General features: G+C 46.3%; 1 protein-coding gene and 1 long non-coding RNA gene across 6 annotated transcripts in view; one reads left to right on the forward strand and one right to left on the reverse strand.

Annotated features, from left to right (window-relative positions):
- Nucleotides 1–1763: 1763 nt before the first annotated feature.
- LOC142012469 (uncharacterized) lies at nt 1764–8066 on the reverse strand. 2 transcript variants are annotated; one of them, XR_012645354.1, is made up of 3 exons: nt 8042–8066; nt 2787–3670; nt 1764–2642 (listed from the first exon to the last, which is right to left on the reverse strand). It is a non-coding gene; the product is annotated as an uncharacterized LOC142012469 (long non-coding RNA). The 2 variants fall into 2 exon arrangements; XR_012645355.1 differs by lacking the exon at nt 8042–8066 and adding an exon at nt 7156–7321.
- The window catches only part of GUF1 (GTP binding elongation factor GUF1), a 39698-nt gene continuing 28506 nt past the window's right edge, over nt 7663–18854 (forward strand). For 2 of the 4 annotated variants that reach the window (XR_012645352.1, XR_012645353.1), the window contains exons 1-4: nt 7663–8597; nt 10648–10759; nt 12862–13010; nt 13273–13353. Coding sequence is in view for 2 of the 4 variants with exons in the window: in XM_074992706.1 (XP_074848807.1) it covers nt 8448–8597; nt 10648–10759; nt 12862–13010; nt 13273–13353 (492 nt within the window). In the remaining 2 variants the exon portion in view is untranslated. The remainder of the gene's footprint in view (nt 8598–10647; nt 10760–12861; nt 13011–13272; nt 13354–18854) is intronic. The other 2 variants (XM_074992706.1, XM_074992707.1) reach the window with 2 other exon arrangements.

The following is an 18854-nucleotide window of genomic DNA, read 5'->3' on the forward strand; positions in this document are numbered from 1 at the left end:
CCCCCCAAGCGACCCCAGAGCACCCCCCCAAGGGGAGACAGGGCTCCCAGGCTGGCAGTCAGCCCGGGAAGAGGCAGCAGGGCCCCTCCTGGACAGAGGCCGAGCTTCGGGACCTGCTGGGGCTCTGGAGCGAGGAGGAGGTGCTCCAGGTAATGGGGAGCAAGAGGCGGAACGCGGATGCGTTCGCTCATCTGGCCGAGGGCATGGCCGCCCGGGGTCACCCTGCCCGCACTCCTGACCATGTCAGGAGTAAGGTTAAGGAGCTGCGGCAGGGTTATGCCCGGGCCCGGGATGCGGCCAGCCGATCTGGGGCCGCCCCCATCACTTGCCACTTTTACAGAGAGCTCAGGGAAATCCTGGGCCCCCAGCACACCTCCTCCCCTCCGGCCACCCTTGACACCTCGGCTGACGAGCCCCAGCAGGCCCCAGAGGCGGAGTCTGCCCCGGAAACAAGCCCCGCACCCAGGGCCCCCCCCCAGGAGCCCACCCCGGGATGCCGGAGGAGGAGGTGTGGGGGGATCCTCCTCCAGCGATGGGGGGCTCCACATCGCGCTGCAGTCCCAGAGCTCCAGCAGGGCGTCCGCCCACAGGGTGTCCCCTGACCGTGGGAGTGGACCATCAGGTATGTACCCCCCAGTGCACACCCTCGCGGTTGAGGGGCGGGGGCAACAGACATGACCAGGGCCCTCCACATGCCCAGATGACCATGGCCCCAAGGACAGCAGTGGCATGTCCCTCAGAAGAGTGCATCAGCCCCTGCCCCCCCAGCACGACAGTGCCATGCCCCATCCCTGGGGATGGGGAGAGCGGAACCTAGGGTCCCCCAGGGGGAGGGGGTGGGACACCCATCATCAGCAGCAGCATCTCCCAGGGACGGGGAACCAGCAGCAGAGGGGTAGGGGGACAAGGGCCACAGCTCGGGGGCCACACTAACGGCTGTCTCCACTCTTCTTCCCCCCGTGTTCCACAGCTGCACCATTGGAGGGACCGGAGAGCGCCGGCGAGGTGTCAGTGGTCCTGAAGAGCCCACCAGGGCTATCACTCCAGGCCAGCCCCTCGGTGGAGCACCAACCAGCCCCAGGGCGGGGACGACGGCGGACCCAGCACCACCCACAGATGGCGACAGACCCCCAGCTGCAGGTGATCCTCTGGCGACAGCGGGAGGTCTCGGAGCAGCGCCTGCAGGTTGAGGAGCGGTGGCTCCCTCTGCAGGAGCGGGCACTGGCCTGGCGCCAGGAGGCATGGGGGGCCTTTATGCGCACTTTCGAGCGCATAGCCAACTACCTGGCCCCCCATGCAGCACTGGCCGCCGCTTTGCCCGCCCTGCCTGCTCCACCCGCCGCTCCACCTGCCGTCGCACCGCCGTCCACCACCAAGGGGCCTTCTGCCAAGGGGGACCTGGGGCCTGCTGACACCCGCTGGCCATATCTGCTGGTCCGCCCGGCCCCCAGCCAGCCCCGGCCAGGGCTGAGGCCGAGGCGCGGGTCGCAGCCGCCAACCCCCAGCGCTGGACATTAGGGGGTGCTGGGCCCAGGACGTGGCCCCCCCCCTTTGTACATATCCCCTTTTACTTGTGTTTTGTATATAGTTTGTATTAGACCCCTGTTATTTTATGATACCTGCCCCCCCATGTAAATATTTCTCCCCTTCCTTGTCTTCCCCTTTTTTTGGCTTAATCATCATTATAATATATGTAATATTTATATTTGTTGTAAATAATATAATAATAATAAGAGTTCAACGTTTGGTAGTTTCACAAACAACAGGTCTATTTTTATTTGCAAGAAAGTCGGAGGGGGTGTGCTTTTGGGTGCTCTGTGGTGTGGGCGTAGGGGCAGGGAGTGTTGTGGAGGATGGGGAGAGTGCAGAGGGGGGCCTGCCAGCATTCACCCTGCGGCCTGGTCGAAGTGGGCCCGCAGGGCCCCCCGGACCCTGATCCCCTCGGGGTCCACCTGGCGACTGGGGGCAGTGGGTGGCTGCACATCAGCCCTGCCGGCCTCCACAGCCCAGCCATGAAAGAATGCCTCCCCCTTGCTCTCGACCAGGTTGTGGAGGGCGCTGCACGCGCCCACAATCTGGGGGATGTTGGTGGGGCCCGCATCAAGGCGGGTGAGGAGACACCTCCAGGGCCCTTTGAGGCGCCCAAATGTGCGCTCAACCACCTGGTGCGTGTGGTTCAGGCACATGTTGAAGCGCTCCTGGCTGGCTGACAGATGGCCCGTGTACGGGTGCATGAGCCAGGGCCGGAGGGGGTATGCCGCGCCTGCGATGATGCAGAGGAGCATGGTGGTGTCCTCCATAGGGATCTCCTGCTGGGGGATGTAGGTCCCCGCCTCCAGCCGGCGGCACAGGCCCGAATTCCGGAGTACCCAGGCGTCGTGTGTGCTGCCAGGCCAGCCAATATATATGTCCAGGAAGCGGCCCCAGCTGTCCACCAAGGCCTGGAGGACCACTGAATGGTAGCCCTTCCTGTTTAAGAAGCGTCCTCCACTGTGCTCTGGGGCACGCATGGGGATAAGGGTCCCATCCAAAGCCCCAAACCAATTGGGGAAGCCCAGGGTGGCAAAGCCCGTGAGGGTGGCATCCAGGTCCCCAAACCACACGAGCCTGTGGAGGAGCAGGGCGTTCATGGTGCGGATGACCTGCAGGGGAAGGACATGGGAGAGCACCAGTGAGGGGTGTGCAGGGTGTGTCTGGCCCTCCCTTGCCAGGGCTCCTCTCCCCTCCCCTGCCAGGGCTCCCCTCCACCCCCAGGGCTGCCTCCCCCTCCCCGTGGGTCCTCTTACCTCCATGAGGACAGCCCTGACAGTGGCCTTGCCGACGCCAAACTGCTGGCCCACGGATCAGTAGCTGTCTGGAGTGGCCAGCTTCCAGACAGCGATGCCGACCCGTTTCTCCACGCTGAGGGCACGCCGCATGGCAGTGTCCTGGTGCCTCAGTGTGGGGGTGAGCCACTGGCAGAGCTCTAGAAATGTCTGCCGGCTCATATGAAAGTTCTGGAGCCAGCGGTTGTCGTCCCACTATCCGACCACCAGCCGCTCCCACCAGTCGGTGCTTGTGGGGTAGCTCCACAGCCGGCAGCGTGTGCGGCGGGGGGAGGGACGGGGGGCTGCAGGGTCTGGGGTTGCTTCCTCCTCCCCTGGGGGCAGCTCCTCTTCTGTGGCTAGAATGTGATCAGCTGCCTCCTGCATGGCATTGAGAAGGGCGAGCACTGCTCCTGCAGGGGCGGCTGGATGGACCTCTGGCTGCTGCTGCTGCTGCTGGGGGTCCATAACTGCGTCGCCGAGGTGTGCGTGCCTATGGCTCTGCAAACCGCGTGCTGTGCAGGCTGTGTGTCTGGGAAGGGCCCTTTAAGGGAGTGGCTAGCTGTTGCCCTGGAAGTGCTAGTCCGCCCTGTGACCCTGTCTGCAGCTGTTCCTGGCACCCTTATTTCGATGTGTGCTGCTTTGGCGTGTAGACGCTCCCCCGCAGCGCCTACTTTGATGTGGTGCTGTCCAACGTCGACGTTGAACGTTGACGGCACCAGGCCTGGAGGACATGTAGACGTTATTCATCGAAATAGCCTATTGCGATGTCGCTACATCGAAATAAGCTATTTCGATGTAGCATACATGTGTAGACGTAGCCTTATAGAGAAATCACTTTCTTGTGTTCATGGGCACCAGTAAGCCTACGGGAAGAGAGCAAAATCCATTAACTCTTACACAAACCCATCTGACAAATTAAAAAGAAAGTCTGATTTTTTCCTTGGCATCTTGGAGAGTATTTCTATTTTTCATGTTTACATCTCCATAGTGTCACAGTACTACTGTAGATTGTTCTCAATGACTGTATCTGACTGATTCAAAATGACATTTTGTACCAGTATTTCTGAACTTTTTTTTCATAAAGTACCTCTTTTTAAAAAAAATATAGGTATCCCCAGACTTCTCCTGCATACCTCTAAGGGTACGTGTACCGCTAGTTGAGAAACATGGTCCTAAAGTAATCTGAAGTCTTGAAACAAGTGCCATTCAACCTCTCCAGATTACTGTACTCTTTTCAGGAGTCATTTGATTGGCAGAAGCTTACTACTGAAAACTTGCTGACTTTCTACGATCTTATTATCAGATGAATTAATTGGAATAGAAACATTGTACTTATACGTAAGGCATATGAAGCAGTAGAAACAAGTCATTGTCTGAATAAACTTTATGATTTTACTAGTACATTCTTTATATAGCCTGTTGTAAAGTTAGGCAAATATCTAGATGAATTGATGTACCTCCTGGAAAACCTTGGTGTAACCCAAAGGGTACATGTATCCCTTGTTGAAAAACACTGCTTTATACTATGCTTCATGGATGCTATCTGTTTGTTGTTGTGTATTCACCTATATTATGCTAACCAATTTTGGCTGCATTTAATAAACTTGTCTATTACCACCACGGGAAAAACTTGTTAATGTTTTATGTTATGTACTGCATTACAGTATGCTCTTTTATCTCATACACTCTTTGATTAGTTGCACTTGTGGGCATTCTGTGGACAAATAAAATTCTGGCTTATGTAAATGCTTACTCTTGGAATTTGGTCAGCTGAATGAAAAACAAAACATACCACTTTCTGTCAAACTGAAGTAATTCAGGACATGACAGCATTTCAGTTAGGAGCCAGAACTGCTTCTATTACATTCGATTACCAATATATCATGAAAATGAAATTGCACTGATGAGCACAAAATTGAATAGTATTTAATATTAAGCTCTGTGATAGAATTTCATTAACCCTTCGGTTCCAAAATTATTCATAGTCTTTTCAACACTTTGTCACTGTGTAGCTACATGAAAGACATATTGTGTGAATTAACCAGGCAATTAAATTGATATATATGTGCATTACATGGTATGGAGTTAGCTCATTTATCCAAAATATTGTGGCTTTTGCATTTTAAATCCTAATGATCAGAAAGTACCTGAATTTTTCAACACAATTAGCTGGTTATGTGTTATTTAAAATAACTAAAACAAATGACATAGACAAGTTTTATTTGTATTACTTTAATTGCCCAAGCAATGGCTAATGCAGTACACAATACACAAATTGCAGTGGGCAACCTAGCCTAAAGAGTGAGCTGCATAAGTAAAAACATAAGAACAGCTATACTGAGTTAGACCAAAGGTCCAGCTAGCCCAGCATCCTATCTTCTGAGTGGCCAAAGCCAGATGCCCCAGAGGGAATAAACAGGTAATCATCAAGTGATCCCTCCCATATCACCCATGTCTAGTCTCAGACAAGTAGAGGCTTGGGGGCACGATTTCTACCCATCCTGGTTAAAAAGTATTGATGGACTTATCCTCCATGACTTTATTTAATTCTTTTTTGAAACCTGATAAAGTCCTTGTCTCTACAAAATCCTCCAGCTGAGAGTTCCACAGGTTGACTGTGTGCTGCATTAAGAAATACTTCCTTGGTTTGTTTTAAACCTGCTATCTATTAATTTCATTTTCTGGCCCCCTCATGTTCTTATGGTATGGGAACAAGCACATAACTTTTCATTATTCACTTGCTCCATGTCCATTGTGATTTTATAGACCTCTGTCATATGCCCCCCTTAGTCTCCCTCTTTTCTAAGTCTCAGGTTTTTAATCTCTCATCATATGGCAGCCATTCCAAACCTATAATAATTTTTGCTGCCCTTTTCTGAACCTTTTCCAATGCCAGGATCTTTTTTGGGATGAAGCAACCACATCTGTTTGCAGTACTCAAGATGTGGGCGTACCATGCATTTTTACAAAGGCAGTAAAATACTCTCTGTAGGATGAAAATTTCTGAGGCAGTCCATGGTTTTCTGCTAAAGATTCCCTATTTGAATCCCAAAGCCTGAAGTAGGCCTATAATCCTATACTTCAGAAACCCAGTTAGCATGAGTGCAAGGTTACCCCACTTGCCCACCCCCCATCTCACTCACAAGACCCAAGGAAGATCGTCCCAACTTGGACAGGGCCTTGGAGTTTGAAAGGAGGGATAGTTGCCGCAGCAACCACATTCCAAGAAGAGGCCATGTATGTAAGAACTAGAATATAGCACCATCCCATTTGCTATCCCAGGTTGGTACTCAAAACAAATGTGTTATTGCTCTATGCTGTTACTGCCTTTTGTTTTAATCTTCTAGATAACACACTTCTAGATATGCCTGTGTGAGGGCATCGCCATTACTTCTGTAGGCACATCATTAATCCAATTAGCACATAAATGTCATTAAATGTCTGCTTTGTTTAAGTAACTTGTTAAGGAAAACCACATGTACTAGAGATAAGATGTTCTGTAAGCTATGGGCGCGGACATTATGTAACATTTTTAGATTATCGGCTTATTGCGCTCATTTCAGCTTGCTACTCAAACCTATCCAGGCTTTGATAAGACCCTTGCCATTGTTTCCCCCCACCCATCAGCATCCAATATAATCAATTGTAACCTATTGTCTGATGGTGTTCACTGAGTCTAATAAGCGAAATGACACTCCACCACCAGTGTATGTAATAAACCCTCCTGCTTGCTTCATACACAGCATCCAGACTTTGTTTCCAGTGTTCTCTGTCTTACTCTCTATCCCTTTTTTAATGATTCAGAACATTCAGTCTGGTTTCTTTCTTTTTCTTTCTTTCGACTACTGTTGCACATTAAGTGGATGATTTCAGAGAACTGTCCACAATGACTCCAAGATCTCTCTCTTGAGTGGTAGCAGCTAAATTACTCCCCAACATTTTGTATGTATAAACGAGATTATTTTTTCCAATGTGTATTACTTCGCATCTATCAACATCAGAATTAATTTGCTATTTTGGTGCCTAGTTTTGTGAAATCCTTTTGAAGCTCTTCACAATCTGCTTTGGTCTGAACTATTTTGAGCAGGTTAGTATTAGTATTAATACAGTTACAATTAACGCAATTTAAAGTCCTCTGTAAATTTTGCTACCGCACTGTTTACCCCTTTCTCCAGATCTTTATAAATATGTTGAATAGCATTGGTCCCAGTACAGATCCTTGGAGCACACCACTAGTTACCTCTCTGAATTCTGAAAAATTACCATTTATTCCTACTCTTTGTTTCCTGTCTTTTAACCAGTTATCAATCCATTAGAGGACTTGCCCTCTTATCCCAGGACAACTTACTTTACTTAAGAACCTCTGGTGAGGGACCTTGTCAAAGGCATTCTGGTAATCTAGGTACACTATATCTACTGGATCCTCCTTGTCTACATCTTGTTGACCCCATCAAAGAGCTCCAGTAGACTATAAGGGCATGATTTTTCTTGGCAGAAATCATGTTGACTTTCCCCACAAATAACTATGTCCATCTATGTGTGACTATTCTCTTCTTTACTAAAGGTGTCCATCATCCCACTGCAGGGAATTTCACCTCTCCGCCTACCCCCGCCGCACCCAACCCCTCCCTCATAACAGCTGGAGGGGAGCCGCAAAGCCCACCCCAGGGCGGGGTCCAGAGCTGGGCCACTGCAGTTGTGGCTGGACACGGGCTGATTCCGCCCCCTCTCCCGTGCAGGAGCAAGGCCGGAGTCGGGCCACAGCCGGGGGGGGGACCAAACCACGGCCCTGCCCCACGATCGGGGCAGAACCTGGCCCGAGCTGCCGCAGCTGGACTGGGTGATTCTGCACACCCTTCCTACTCCCAGCAGCGAGGTCGGGGCCGGGCCGGTGCAGCCGGAGTAGAGCCGCTACCAAACCCCGCCGAGGCAGGCTGGGTCCGGGGCTGGACTGCTGCAGCCAGACGCCGATTCCATGTCCGCCATCCCAGCAGGAGCAGAGTCGGCGGCACGCTGGGGCTGCTACTGCCAGTGCCTCCCAGTATCCTGGCGCGCAGCATGCACGCGTCTCCACAACGCACCCCAGCCGCCCCTATGCATTGCCTGCCTCCGGCAGAGCGGCGCGTTCCAGCGCACCCCTTTCCCTCTAACTCTGGGTGGACAACTGGAGTCACCAAGAAAACGATCGGCAGTCGATTAAGAGAGACTTCGGTGGACCCACTAAATCAACCTACGGTGGCTCGATCAGCACGGCCTCGCTCCATTCCCAGTGCGCACAGAAACGACCTTACCCCCACCCAGCGCATGCGCAGTAGAACGACTGCTGCCCCTCTAGCGATCAGGCGGCGCTTGTACTTCCGGGTCAGGCTGCTGCTACCACTGAGGGGTCGGAAGTGGGACTGTGCCCTAGGCAGCGATTGACTCGTGCAGATTCCCCTCCTCTTGTCGGCTCCGCGGGGCTGGACCCGCGTGTGACTCGGCGCCCGTCTCTCGTGTCCAGGCTCCCGCGGTGCCGCAGCCTCCCCTGGATGGCTGCCGAAGCCCGCCTGCGCCAGAGGGAGCGGGGGCGGCGGTGCGGAGTTCGCGGCTGATCCCCGGGTGGCCGGGGCGGGCTCTGTGCGATTGCTGCCACGGGAGAGCATGTTGTCCCTCGGGCCCAGGGCGGCCGCGGGCTGGGTCAGACTGCAGGGCGTCCGCAACGCTGCTGCCTGGTTGTGCCCTCCACCCTGGCTGGAGAAAAGCCCTGCGGATGCCGTTGTTTTCTCCAGACCCTATAGTTCCCCACAGAAGGTGATGAGCTTTTGTGTTTTTTGAAACAGATGCAGTGTTAGAAAACGACAGGAACTTTAGCCTGGGTGATAGAAAGCCCTTTGCCACACTCCCGTGAATGTCTTTTGGCCCTTTAACTCTCCTTAAGAGCAGAATACAGCAAGGTCGTGACATTCGCGAGTGCCACGTTCCTGAATTCAATTATCTGCAGGCGGCTTCGCTTCTTCCAGGGCTCCTGGTGGGGATCGCTGGCGGCTGCCGCTGCTTCCCTGGGGCTCCTGCCAGGGCTTGCTTCTCCAGGGTAGGGAGGGCCGGTGGCTGCTGCTGCTTCCCCCGAGGTTCCTGGCAGGAAGAGATGGTGGCTGCCGCTGCTTCCCTGGTATTCCAGGGCCTGGAGCGCCGGAAGCTGCTGCTACTTCCTTGGGGCTCTGCTGCTTTCCCGGGGCTCTGGCCTATTCGCGAGATACAACATTTGTGAAGTATCCGAGGGGTAGCCGTGTTAATCTGGATCTGTAACAGCAACGAAGGGTCCTGTGGCAGCTTAAAGACTAACAGAAAAGTTTTGAGCATGAGCTTTTGTGAGCACAGACTCGCTTCATCTGATGAAGTGAGTCTGTGCTCACAAAAGCTCATGCTCAAAACTTTTCTGTTAGTCTGTAAGGTGCCACAGGACCCTTCGTTAACATTTGTGAAGGTTCTCAATTCAGAACCGTCGTGAATGTTGTGATCCCCCTGTAAAAGAGAAATACATATAGAAATTAAACCTCTCAAATAGATTGAGTCAGGGCCTTTTCTTTAACGGTGCGCTCAAACATTTTCTTCCAGTCACATTTTCTTTTAGTTTTTCAAACCTTAAGTGTTGATATAGCTGTGCCAAAAAAGAGCACTACCCCATATGTCTCCATTTTATCTCTTTCCTATAAGGTTTATTGAGAAGCAATTCTGTTGTAGGTTCATCCTATTTTTCTGCATCATCTTGGTTTGTTCTCTTTCAACATTCACTCACTTATGTCAGTTTCGAGGACTGGACTTGATTTGGTGATTGTCTGTTTTCTGTTTGGTTTTATGTGAGATACTCTGATTCCAGGCACATTCTGTTTTGCTGGCACGAGCAAACCCTTAAATTGCTGCATGAATGTAGATGTAGATGGGCGAAAGGCGGAGACAAGGTGGTAAGCCAAAGGAGTGTGAAGAAGGACAAGAGTTCTGAGGCTCAGCATATTTTCCTGCTGACATGTCAATGAAATATTGATAGCCTTTCCTGAATCTTTGCACACTACATATTGATATCAGTAGGAGTTCTACTTTGGACTGTTAATATGCAGGCTTAGGTTATACCCTGGTTCTTGCTATAGTTACAAATGGAATTCATTTTGCTCCATAGGCTGTCACACCCTTGGACTACTATATACACAGTTCCATAAGGATGGACCATGTCCACAATTATTTGTTTGTTGTGGTTTAGGTGACTTGGCCCTCTTCCATCTGTCTCCTCTTTCCAACTTTCTCTTTTCACTGGCTGAACTGAAAAGCTATTTGTGTGTCTTTTCTTGGCCCTCTGACTCTCCTTTCTTTTGATTAGTAGTTCTTCTGATAGAACTGATACTTAGTGATTATCGGGGGAACTGGTCCCAAAAGACTAATTGTATAATAGAAGTAATTGCTTGGCTACATTTCGGTAGCTGGAAATGAAACTTTACAATGTCTGAAACATGTATTCTAGTTATGTTTTTTACAAGCTTTTTCTCAGAATTTTTTAGAATGCTAAAACACTTACAAAGCTGCTTCAAAGTACGCTGATCTGTTGGGAAAAAATGTAAATTTCATGGTAATTGTTCTTGCACTAATCTCAGAAATGTTTGTACAAGTAACAGACTTCAGTGGTAATGAAAACCCTGATGCGGGAACAGAGAGGAAGAGAGGATTAAGCTATTTTTTTCAAGTTCCAAAAAATATAAAGGAATGAGGAGTTAGTAATTTCATGTACATAGATATGATTCTTCATTATGGTTTGTGAAATTACACCCTACTCTATTTGTGAATGGGAATCTCTGCATTTTTTGTTTTTCAGGAAAAACCAGATATGTCTGTATATCCTGTTGAAAATGTTAGAAATTTCAGTATCATAGCTCATGTAGACCATGGTAAAAGCACTCTAGCAGACAGGCTATTGGAAATTACAGGTAAGCATTGTGAATTTAGACCTTACTGTGTTTTTTAATTGCCTTTACTTCTCATGTGGGTAGGCTTTGTAGTAGAACTGTAGAAGGAAGCCTGCGCATCATCTTACATTAGAGTTCCATATCTAACATCCATCGTTTTCATGAACATTCACCATCAGTTTTACAGCAGTATAGATTTGAGCATATGGAAGACAAATCTCAACTAGACAGACAAAACATAAAACTGAGAGGAAGGTAGAAAAAGAAGAGCGTGGATGTGTTGGGGGGTGAATGGGATGAATATTTTCTATTTAGAAACGTAGTGTTTTTTGTGCAGCTCCTGGCAAATGATTAGTAGGTCAATACCTAGAGTATTTATTGCACTCAGAGAGGTAGACATCGAGCTGGACAACTGGGAAGATCTAGCAGACGACCGCAGCAGATGGAGGCAGGGGTTACACAAGGGCCTTCGGAAGGGCGAGTTGAAGATCAGACAGCTAGCAGAGGAGAAGCGAGCGCACAGAAAGCACAATAAGGACTTGCCAGACACCCACTACATCTGCAAGAGATGCAGCAAGGACTGTCACTCTTGTGTGGGTCTTCATAGTCACAACAGACGCTGTAAATGAAGTCCTCAATTGAAACTTTAAAGGGCGCGATCCATAGTCTATGCAGACTGAAGGATGCCTACTACTACTATTGCACTCTACTGTTGGAGTTGCAAGAGCATAGAAAATTTTGTGCAGTCAGAAGGTGGCTGTTGAAATCTGGAAAATTAAGAAACTTTTTTGAGGGGGGATAAAATGTAATCTAGGTTTTTCAGAGTTCTCTTTCCTGTTTTGACAAGGGGAGGCAGCTTCTGCTGACTGACTTTGGAGCAAAAAAATCTTCTGTGTGTTTTTGTGAAAATGAAATTGCTGGGAGAAGTGTGTGTTCCACACACTTGCAGCTTGGTGGTTCAGGTACTGGGCAGGGATGTGGGAAATTCAGGTTAATTTCTCTGCTCTGATTTAGAGCAGACTTCTTCCCTGTATGTGCCACAGGCTCAAAAACCATCCTGACAAAGTTTTGTGGAGATGATACATCTCCACAAACTGTTAGGCTTCACCCATGCAGCATGTTACATAGAAATTTCATTTAGATGAGATTGTTCCAGTCTGCTCTAGTTCATGTCAATCTTAGGAACAAGTGATGGACCTTGTTTCATGATTGCAGAGGTGTAGCTTGTAGCAAAATCAGTATAGGTATATAGTTAGTGAGTGAGTCAAGATTTGGAAGTTTATGCTGGGAAGGCATGCCCATTTGTTGACCTGGCTCTGCAGCGTGCACATTAATGATTCAGCGTAGATCCTGTGGAGTTTCTCCTGTTAGGCAGACCGTTCCCCAAGTAGAAAGAGTGCAAGTGGTGGAGATGCTGCTTCATTTTGAGGTTGGATTTCTATTAGTTGTGGAGGAAGTCTTCTGCTATTCAGTGATTTATGAAAAGAGGATTCCTTCAACCCCAGCAGAACGCACAGGCTGTAGATGCGGTTCATGATTTATAGCTCTTACTCTTAAACCTCCCTAAGGGTGCCTTTAAATTCAGAAAGATAATGCTGCGTCATTTCAGATAAATATATTTTTTCACTTAAAAAATCTCAAAACAATTTTTCTGATTTGTCCACCTTGATTACTACTTTTGGTTCTCTGTGCCTTAAATATTGAGTCTGTCCTGGTATGGCTATGATATGAAGAAGTGGGTCTGTCCCATGAAAGCTCATCACCTAATAAATTATTTTGTTAGTCTTTGAAGTGCTGCTGGACTGCTTTTTGTTTTCAAAATAAAATATTTTAATTAAAAGCTTAGATTCTGCGTAAACTGATGGATAAGCCCCACTAATGAAGGAAAGTTGTCTTCTATTTCCTTGGAAAGTGGATTTGTTGACTTTTGCTCTTATGTAAACTCAATATTTAGATCTACGCTTCATCCTTTTGCCTTGGATCACTAAATAGTTTGCAATGGTCTGTATTAGAGGCTGAATTAAAAACTACCATGTTCCTTTCAGATTGTGCAGAATTCTATTTGGGTAAAAATAACATTCTGAATTACTAAAACGTGTGGGTTTCTTTGTTTGTTTTGTAAGGCACAATTGCTAAAACTGACCAAAATAAGCAAGTGCTGGATAAACTGCAAGTCGAACGGGAAAGAGGGATCACAGTTAAGGCACAGACTGCATCACTCTTTTACAATTATGAAGGAATTAACTATCTCCTAAATCTCATTGACACACCAGTAAGTTAAAGTATAAATATTACTCAAATCACATGAACCTGAATGTCCTTACTTTAAAATACTTTTACTCTTTTTTTGAAGTATTAGCTTTGCCCATTATTCTGTGGTGTTAAATTTGTAAATTAATTCCAAATATTTTTCCTCCATAGTGTCTTGAGCTGATGTGCTCACATTTTACAGATGAAATCATCTAGATACTTTACTACAAATGACCCTAGTTTAAGTTGTACTTGGAGTTCTAAATACCAGTTTTTCTTCACAGGGTCATGTAGATTTTAGCTATGAAGTATCACGGTCACTGTCTGCCTGTCAAGGTGTCATTCTTGTAGTGGACGCAAATGAGGTAGAGTTCCAAATTCTCCTGTTCTTTTTATGAAACCTCATAAGTTAATACTTTTTATTAAGTTGTCAACACTTCTTATCTTTCATTACCCTTTTACCCTTTGGAAAAGTGCTATTGCCACCTCAGACAAAGAATTCAAAAATGACTCATTATGTACCAGTTAGATATGTGTATGTGCATACGCTTGTCCTATGTAACATATAATCAGAGCTGTCCTGCCCGTAGGATGAATGGCAGCAACTGTCTCAGGCCCCATGCTTTTTTGGGAACCCTGCAGCGGCTGCTCCAACTGGATGGGAGGGACCCAGGGGCTTGTGGGGTTTGGCACACCATAGCAGCAGGATGCTCTTACCATGTGGGTGGTAGGAGCTGGGGCCGTCCGGCATCCTCCTGTGGCCTGTCAGCCTGTTCTGCCCTGGCGTGCCGCCCTGCTGGCCACTGCGACTTGCTTCTCCAGGGTGGTGGGAAGTAGGGCACTCTGCTTCCCACCACTGCAGAGAAACAGGGCACAGCGCACTGGTAAGGCAGCACAGTGGGTTGGAGCAAGTTGCCAGGCTGTTCTAGTTCCCACTGCCCATGTGGCAAGTGAAGTGGGGGAAGAGGTGAACCCTGCTGCTTCTGCGCCCACACCCTGTAATTCTCCTGGGGCATGTTGCACAGGGAATGGGGGTAAAACAGGCAGGATTTGGAGAAGAGGTGGAGTGTAACAGGGTGAAGATTGCAGCGAGGTCGTGGTTCTCTGAGCCCCATGCGGGAGGGTGCTGTCCCAGGCCCTGCATTCCTTGTGGGATGGCTCAGCATGAAATAAACTTAACACTAAAAGGATTAGTCACATCTTTCCTCTAAAATGCTGAAACCATCCTGTGGAGTGGTTACCTTCATCTCCAGTGAAGTCTGTGAAGTTGAAGCCATTCAGCGTCTTCCAGGAAGTGCTCAGCTGCTCACAAGATAAAGATCTAGAGCTGAATTGATTTTTGATTTTGGAACTCTTATGCTGTAACAACGCAAATCAGCCCAGTGTAAGAGAACTCTATTCATTTTGTTTTGTGGTACAGCGAGGAGCACTTCAGTCTGTTAGAGATTTTGAATTTAAAAGTTTGCTGTGGGGAGACATTCTTATCTCTAGCTATTGTGTAGTGTTGTTAAAACAATAACTGTAATTATGTTTGTGCTTGTGCCTCTTTTGAGGGGTCTAAACTGTTGTCTGGTAAACAGTTACAGGAAAAACTCATCTTGCTGAAAGCATACCCGAGTTGTTAGTTGTAGGCAGGTAAATAGTGTTAAAATGTGTTTGTTTAAACTTCAGTTTTCAATAGGATGTAATATAGCCAGACATGAACCCCCCATTTGGCCTTTTCTTCTTCTCCCTCCACTGGGAGAGACAGAGAGGGAGACAGGCAGCCTTTGATGCCCTGGGAACGCAGGTGTGCTGTCTCACCCAGACTCTCTACCATACACAGAAACCAGACAGTGAATGGGCTAGCTAATAGCCGCCCTTCTGGCTGATATCGGTAATTGACATGCCTGATCACTGCCCCAGGAAGAACGGGGAACCTCTGCCCATCACCTCTAAAGGTGCCCAATTGTTCACAATTCACAGGTGTGAACTGAGCCTTGCACCTTCCCTGGGAAACCTGGGGTTCAAACACATTCCTCCCCGATTGGCCACTTGAGACCCGGAAGAAGCCTATGTGACCAAAGGGGTATAAAGAGCAGTTTGGCAGCCCACCCCCTTTGAGCTCCAATAACCTACACCTGCTGGCCAGGTCCGGTATTGACTCCCGAGACTGGGGGCACCTGGTTCATATCTACTTCTTCCCGAGGGATTGAGAGAGAGATTCTGGGTCACACTGGATCTGTGAGGCGGGGTAAGAATTACACCTGTATTACACTGCTTTCCTATAGGAATTGAAGGAAAGACTCTGGTTCCACCAGGTCTAAGAGGCAGGGGTGAAAATCACACCTGCAACGTGCCTTTCTTGTGTACCCATTACTTGTATTAGTTTAAGCTAGCTAGTTTGTCTAAAACTTTTCTTAAGTTAAATTGTGTTGTTTTCCCTTTAAAAACCGTAGGTACTAACTGTTTTTGGCTACAAACTGCTAAAAATCATTACCCTGTCACTCAAACTCAGCGACCATCTTGGTTTCATTCATAAAATTGAGCGGTCAGTTTAAAACCCCTTTTTACTCGTGGCTGCCGCTTCTGTTGTAAAATCGCTGCCTGCGGTTTTCCTATTAACTGCTGCTAAAGTTATAAACAAAAAGATTCACAATTGTTGTACTTTAATCATTTGTCTTAGTTAAATTGTTTTTATCTTTGTATAAATAAAAGTAATTGTTAAAGCCTCTAATAAGTGTAATTTTCCTCTTGCTGCTGTACCCGAACTAAACGCAAACCAAAGAACCCAGCCTGCCCTGGCTGCTTAGCGTAGCTGCTGGTGCGGCATTGCCCCCTTTGCCCCACCGGACCTTTAGCTGGCACCTGGGCATCGGCTCACAGATGTGCAGCTGAAACTTGACTTGCTTCCCAACAGCAGAGCTGTAGGTCAATGAGATAAGATTGATTTATGTAATAATCTGTCACATTCAATATAGAGGTTTCATTTATAAATAATTTATGAAAGGTTAATGAATTATTAGCTCTTATAACCATGTTTCAGACACTAGTATTATCCAAGTAATTTATGAATGTTAAATACAAATTGGTAGTGAATTATTTTATTTCCTGTCATTATCCCTTTTCAAATGGTTCCTACCATTCTGTCATCTTTTTTTGACTCCAACTGAACAAAGGGCATGTGTTTTCAGAGAACTATCCACAATGATTCAAGACCTTTATCTTGAGTGGTTATCACTAATATAGACTGCATCACTTTGTATATGTATAGTTGGGATTATTTTCTCTAGTGTGCGTTACTTTGCACTGATCAATACTGCATTTCTTCACTCAGTCACCTAGATTAGAGAGAGGCCTTTTTAAAATCTTCACGATCATATTTGATCTTGACTTTTCTGAGTAATTTTGTATTGTTTGAAAACTTTGCTGCCTCCTGTTCACACCATTTCATCAATATTGTAGCTAGTTCAGGTTCAAGTACAGATCCTTGGAGGACCCTGCTATTTACTTCTCTTCATTGTGAAAACTGACCATTGATTTCTCTCCTTTATCACCTGCCCTTTAACCAATTGCTGATCCAGAAAGGGACCTTTCGTCTTATTCCATAATTGCTAACTGTGCTCATGAGCCTTGGGTGAGGGACCTTGTCAAAAGATTTCTGAAAGTCCAAGTATGGTATATCCACTTTTTGACCATCTCAAAGAATTCTTGTAGATTGGTGAGGCATGATTTCTTTCCCTTTCCCAATGGATCATGTTCCTTTAAATGTATGATAATTTTGTGTGTGTGTGTGTGTGTGTGTGTGTGTGTGTGTGTGTGTGTGTGTGTGTGTGTGTGTGTGTGTGTGTGTGTGTGTGTGTGTGTGTGTGTGTGTGTGTGTGTGTGTGTGGTTTTTTTAAACTAAGACTTAGTTTTCCTGATGCTGAATTTAAGTTTACTATATTGTAATTGCCAGGATCTCCTTTGGCTCATTTTTAAAAAAATAGGTACAATGTTAGCTGTCCTTCAGTCATCAGACACAGAAGCTGATTTAAGCAATAGGCTTGCAGTTCTTGCAGAACTACTGTCATATTAGCATTCTTTTAGAGCTCTTGGGTGAATACGATCTGATGCTGGTGACTTACTTTTAATTATCATTTTTTGTTCTTAAACCTCCTGTGTTGACACATCAAGCTCTGTTTCTCAGATATATCATCAAAGACATTGAATGGTTCAGGCGTGGCAATCTCCCATACATCCCATTCGGTGAAGACCAATGAAGTAAAATCATCTAGCTTCTTTGCAATGGCCTTGTCTCGAGTGCTCCTTTAGTACTTCCATCCTCCAGTGACCCTGGCACTTCGTCTTTGTTTGACAGGCATTACTTCTGATGTATTTAAAATTTTTTTTGCTGTTCAGTTTTTCTGTCCTTATCCAGTTACTCTTCAGATTCCTTCTTGGCCTGCCAACCGTTATGCTTGGCTTGCCAGAGTTTAGGCTCCTTTCTATTTTATCGAGTAACATTTGACTTTCATTTTGAAAGGATGCCTTTTTACCTCTCACTGCCTCTTTTACTGTGCTGTTCAGCTACAGTGGCATTTTTTGGTCATCTTAATGATTTTTGTTTCTTTTGGTATACATTTACTTTGTTTCCAGTGTTTTAAAGTAGTCTTCCTACAATTTTTAGGCATTTATTCCTTATGATTTTTCTTGTTAATTTCTGTTTACGTAGCTTCCTCATTTTGGTATAGTTTCCCTTTCTGAAGTTCAATGCTACTGTGGTGAGCTTTTTTCATCTCTTCTCCTCCTCTTGCCAAATGGTGTTCAAATTTGATTACATTGTGGTTGTTATTACAGAGTGTTTCAGTGAGGGACACCTTTTACATCAGTTCCTCTGCTTCATTTAGGATTAAAACAAGAGTTGTTGCTCCTGTTGAGTTGCAGGACAAGCTGCTCAGAGACAGAGTTTTCTATGGTATCTGCATCCCTTCCTGAGATGCGACATATATATATATATAGTCAATATAAAGATCGTCAAAATTTGTTGTTAGGTTTTCTGTTTTTTTAGAGTCACTTCAGTCTCCCTGAGCATGTCAGTCAGTCTAGGCAGGTGACAGGAAGTATATTTCTACAACTCTACCATTAGCATAAAAGCTTGGAATTTCTCTTCCTAGAGATGCAGTGGTATTGTATGACTTATTTAAAATTTTTACTTTGACTTTGTGCTTTCTTAAGTATAGTGCCACTCTCCTACCAGAACAGCCAACCTACTTTTTCATTCATGTATATTTGGTATCCTGGTATTCTCATACATCATCAATTGTTCTTATTCTACCACATGTCCAGGATACTTATTATATCAATGTTTTCATTTAAGTTTACCCATCTTAGTACTTAAAATTCTAGCATTTGTATAAAATCACTTGTCCTTTATTTTTCTGTATTCAGTTGCTTGTGTTAGGCTTAAATGGAACTGTTTCATTTAACTATTCCACACTAGCTCCAACACTTTACAAACATCTTTCCTATCCTCTCTATTTGGATATACAGTTTTCTCTTTAATAAATTCATTCTTAAAGGATGTCTGACCAAATAGTCTATACCTCTGCACATTTTAGGTTTCTCCTCGCCACTACTTTAAAAAGTACTCTGCATCTTTTAATTTAATATGCTAGCATTTTTGTTCTTTTCGCTTTAGGTGGACTCTGCCCTTCCTGTATTGTGTCCTCTTTTCACAAAAGTTCCCTGTTTATTAATAAATGTAAAACCCTCCTCCTTCCTGTAGTATTATCTCATCCATTTCTTAAAACCTTGCAGCTCTGCCTGTCTTTCTTGTTCTCTGTGTTCCTGGAAGTATTTAGAAGAGCGGTACTGTGGAGGTACTAGACTTAATTTAGGGTGCCAT

This window comes from Carettochelys insculpta, chromosome 4 (assembly GCF_033958435.1).
Source record: "Carettochelys insculpta isolate YL-2023 chromosome 4, ASM3395843v1, whole genome shotgun sequence".
Taxonomy (NCBI): Eukaryota; Metazoa; Chordata; order Testudines; family Carettochelyidae; genus Carettochelys; species Carettochelys insculpta.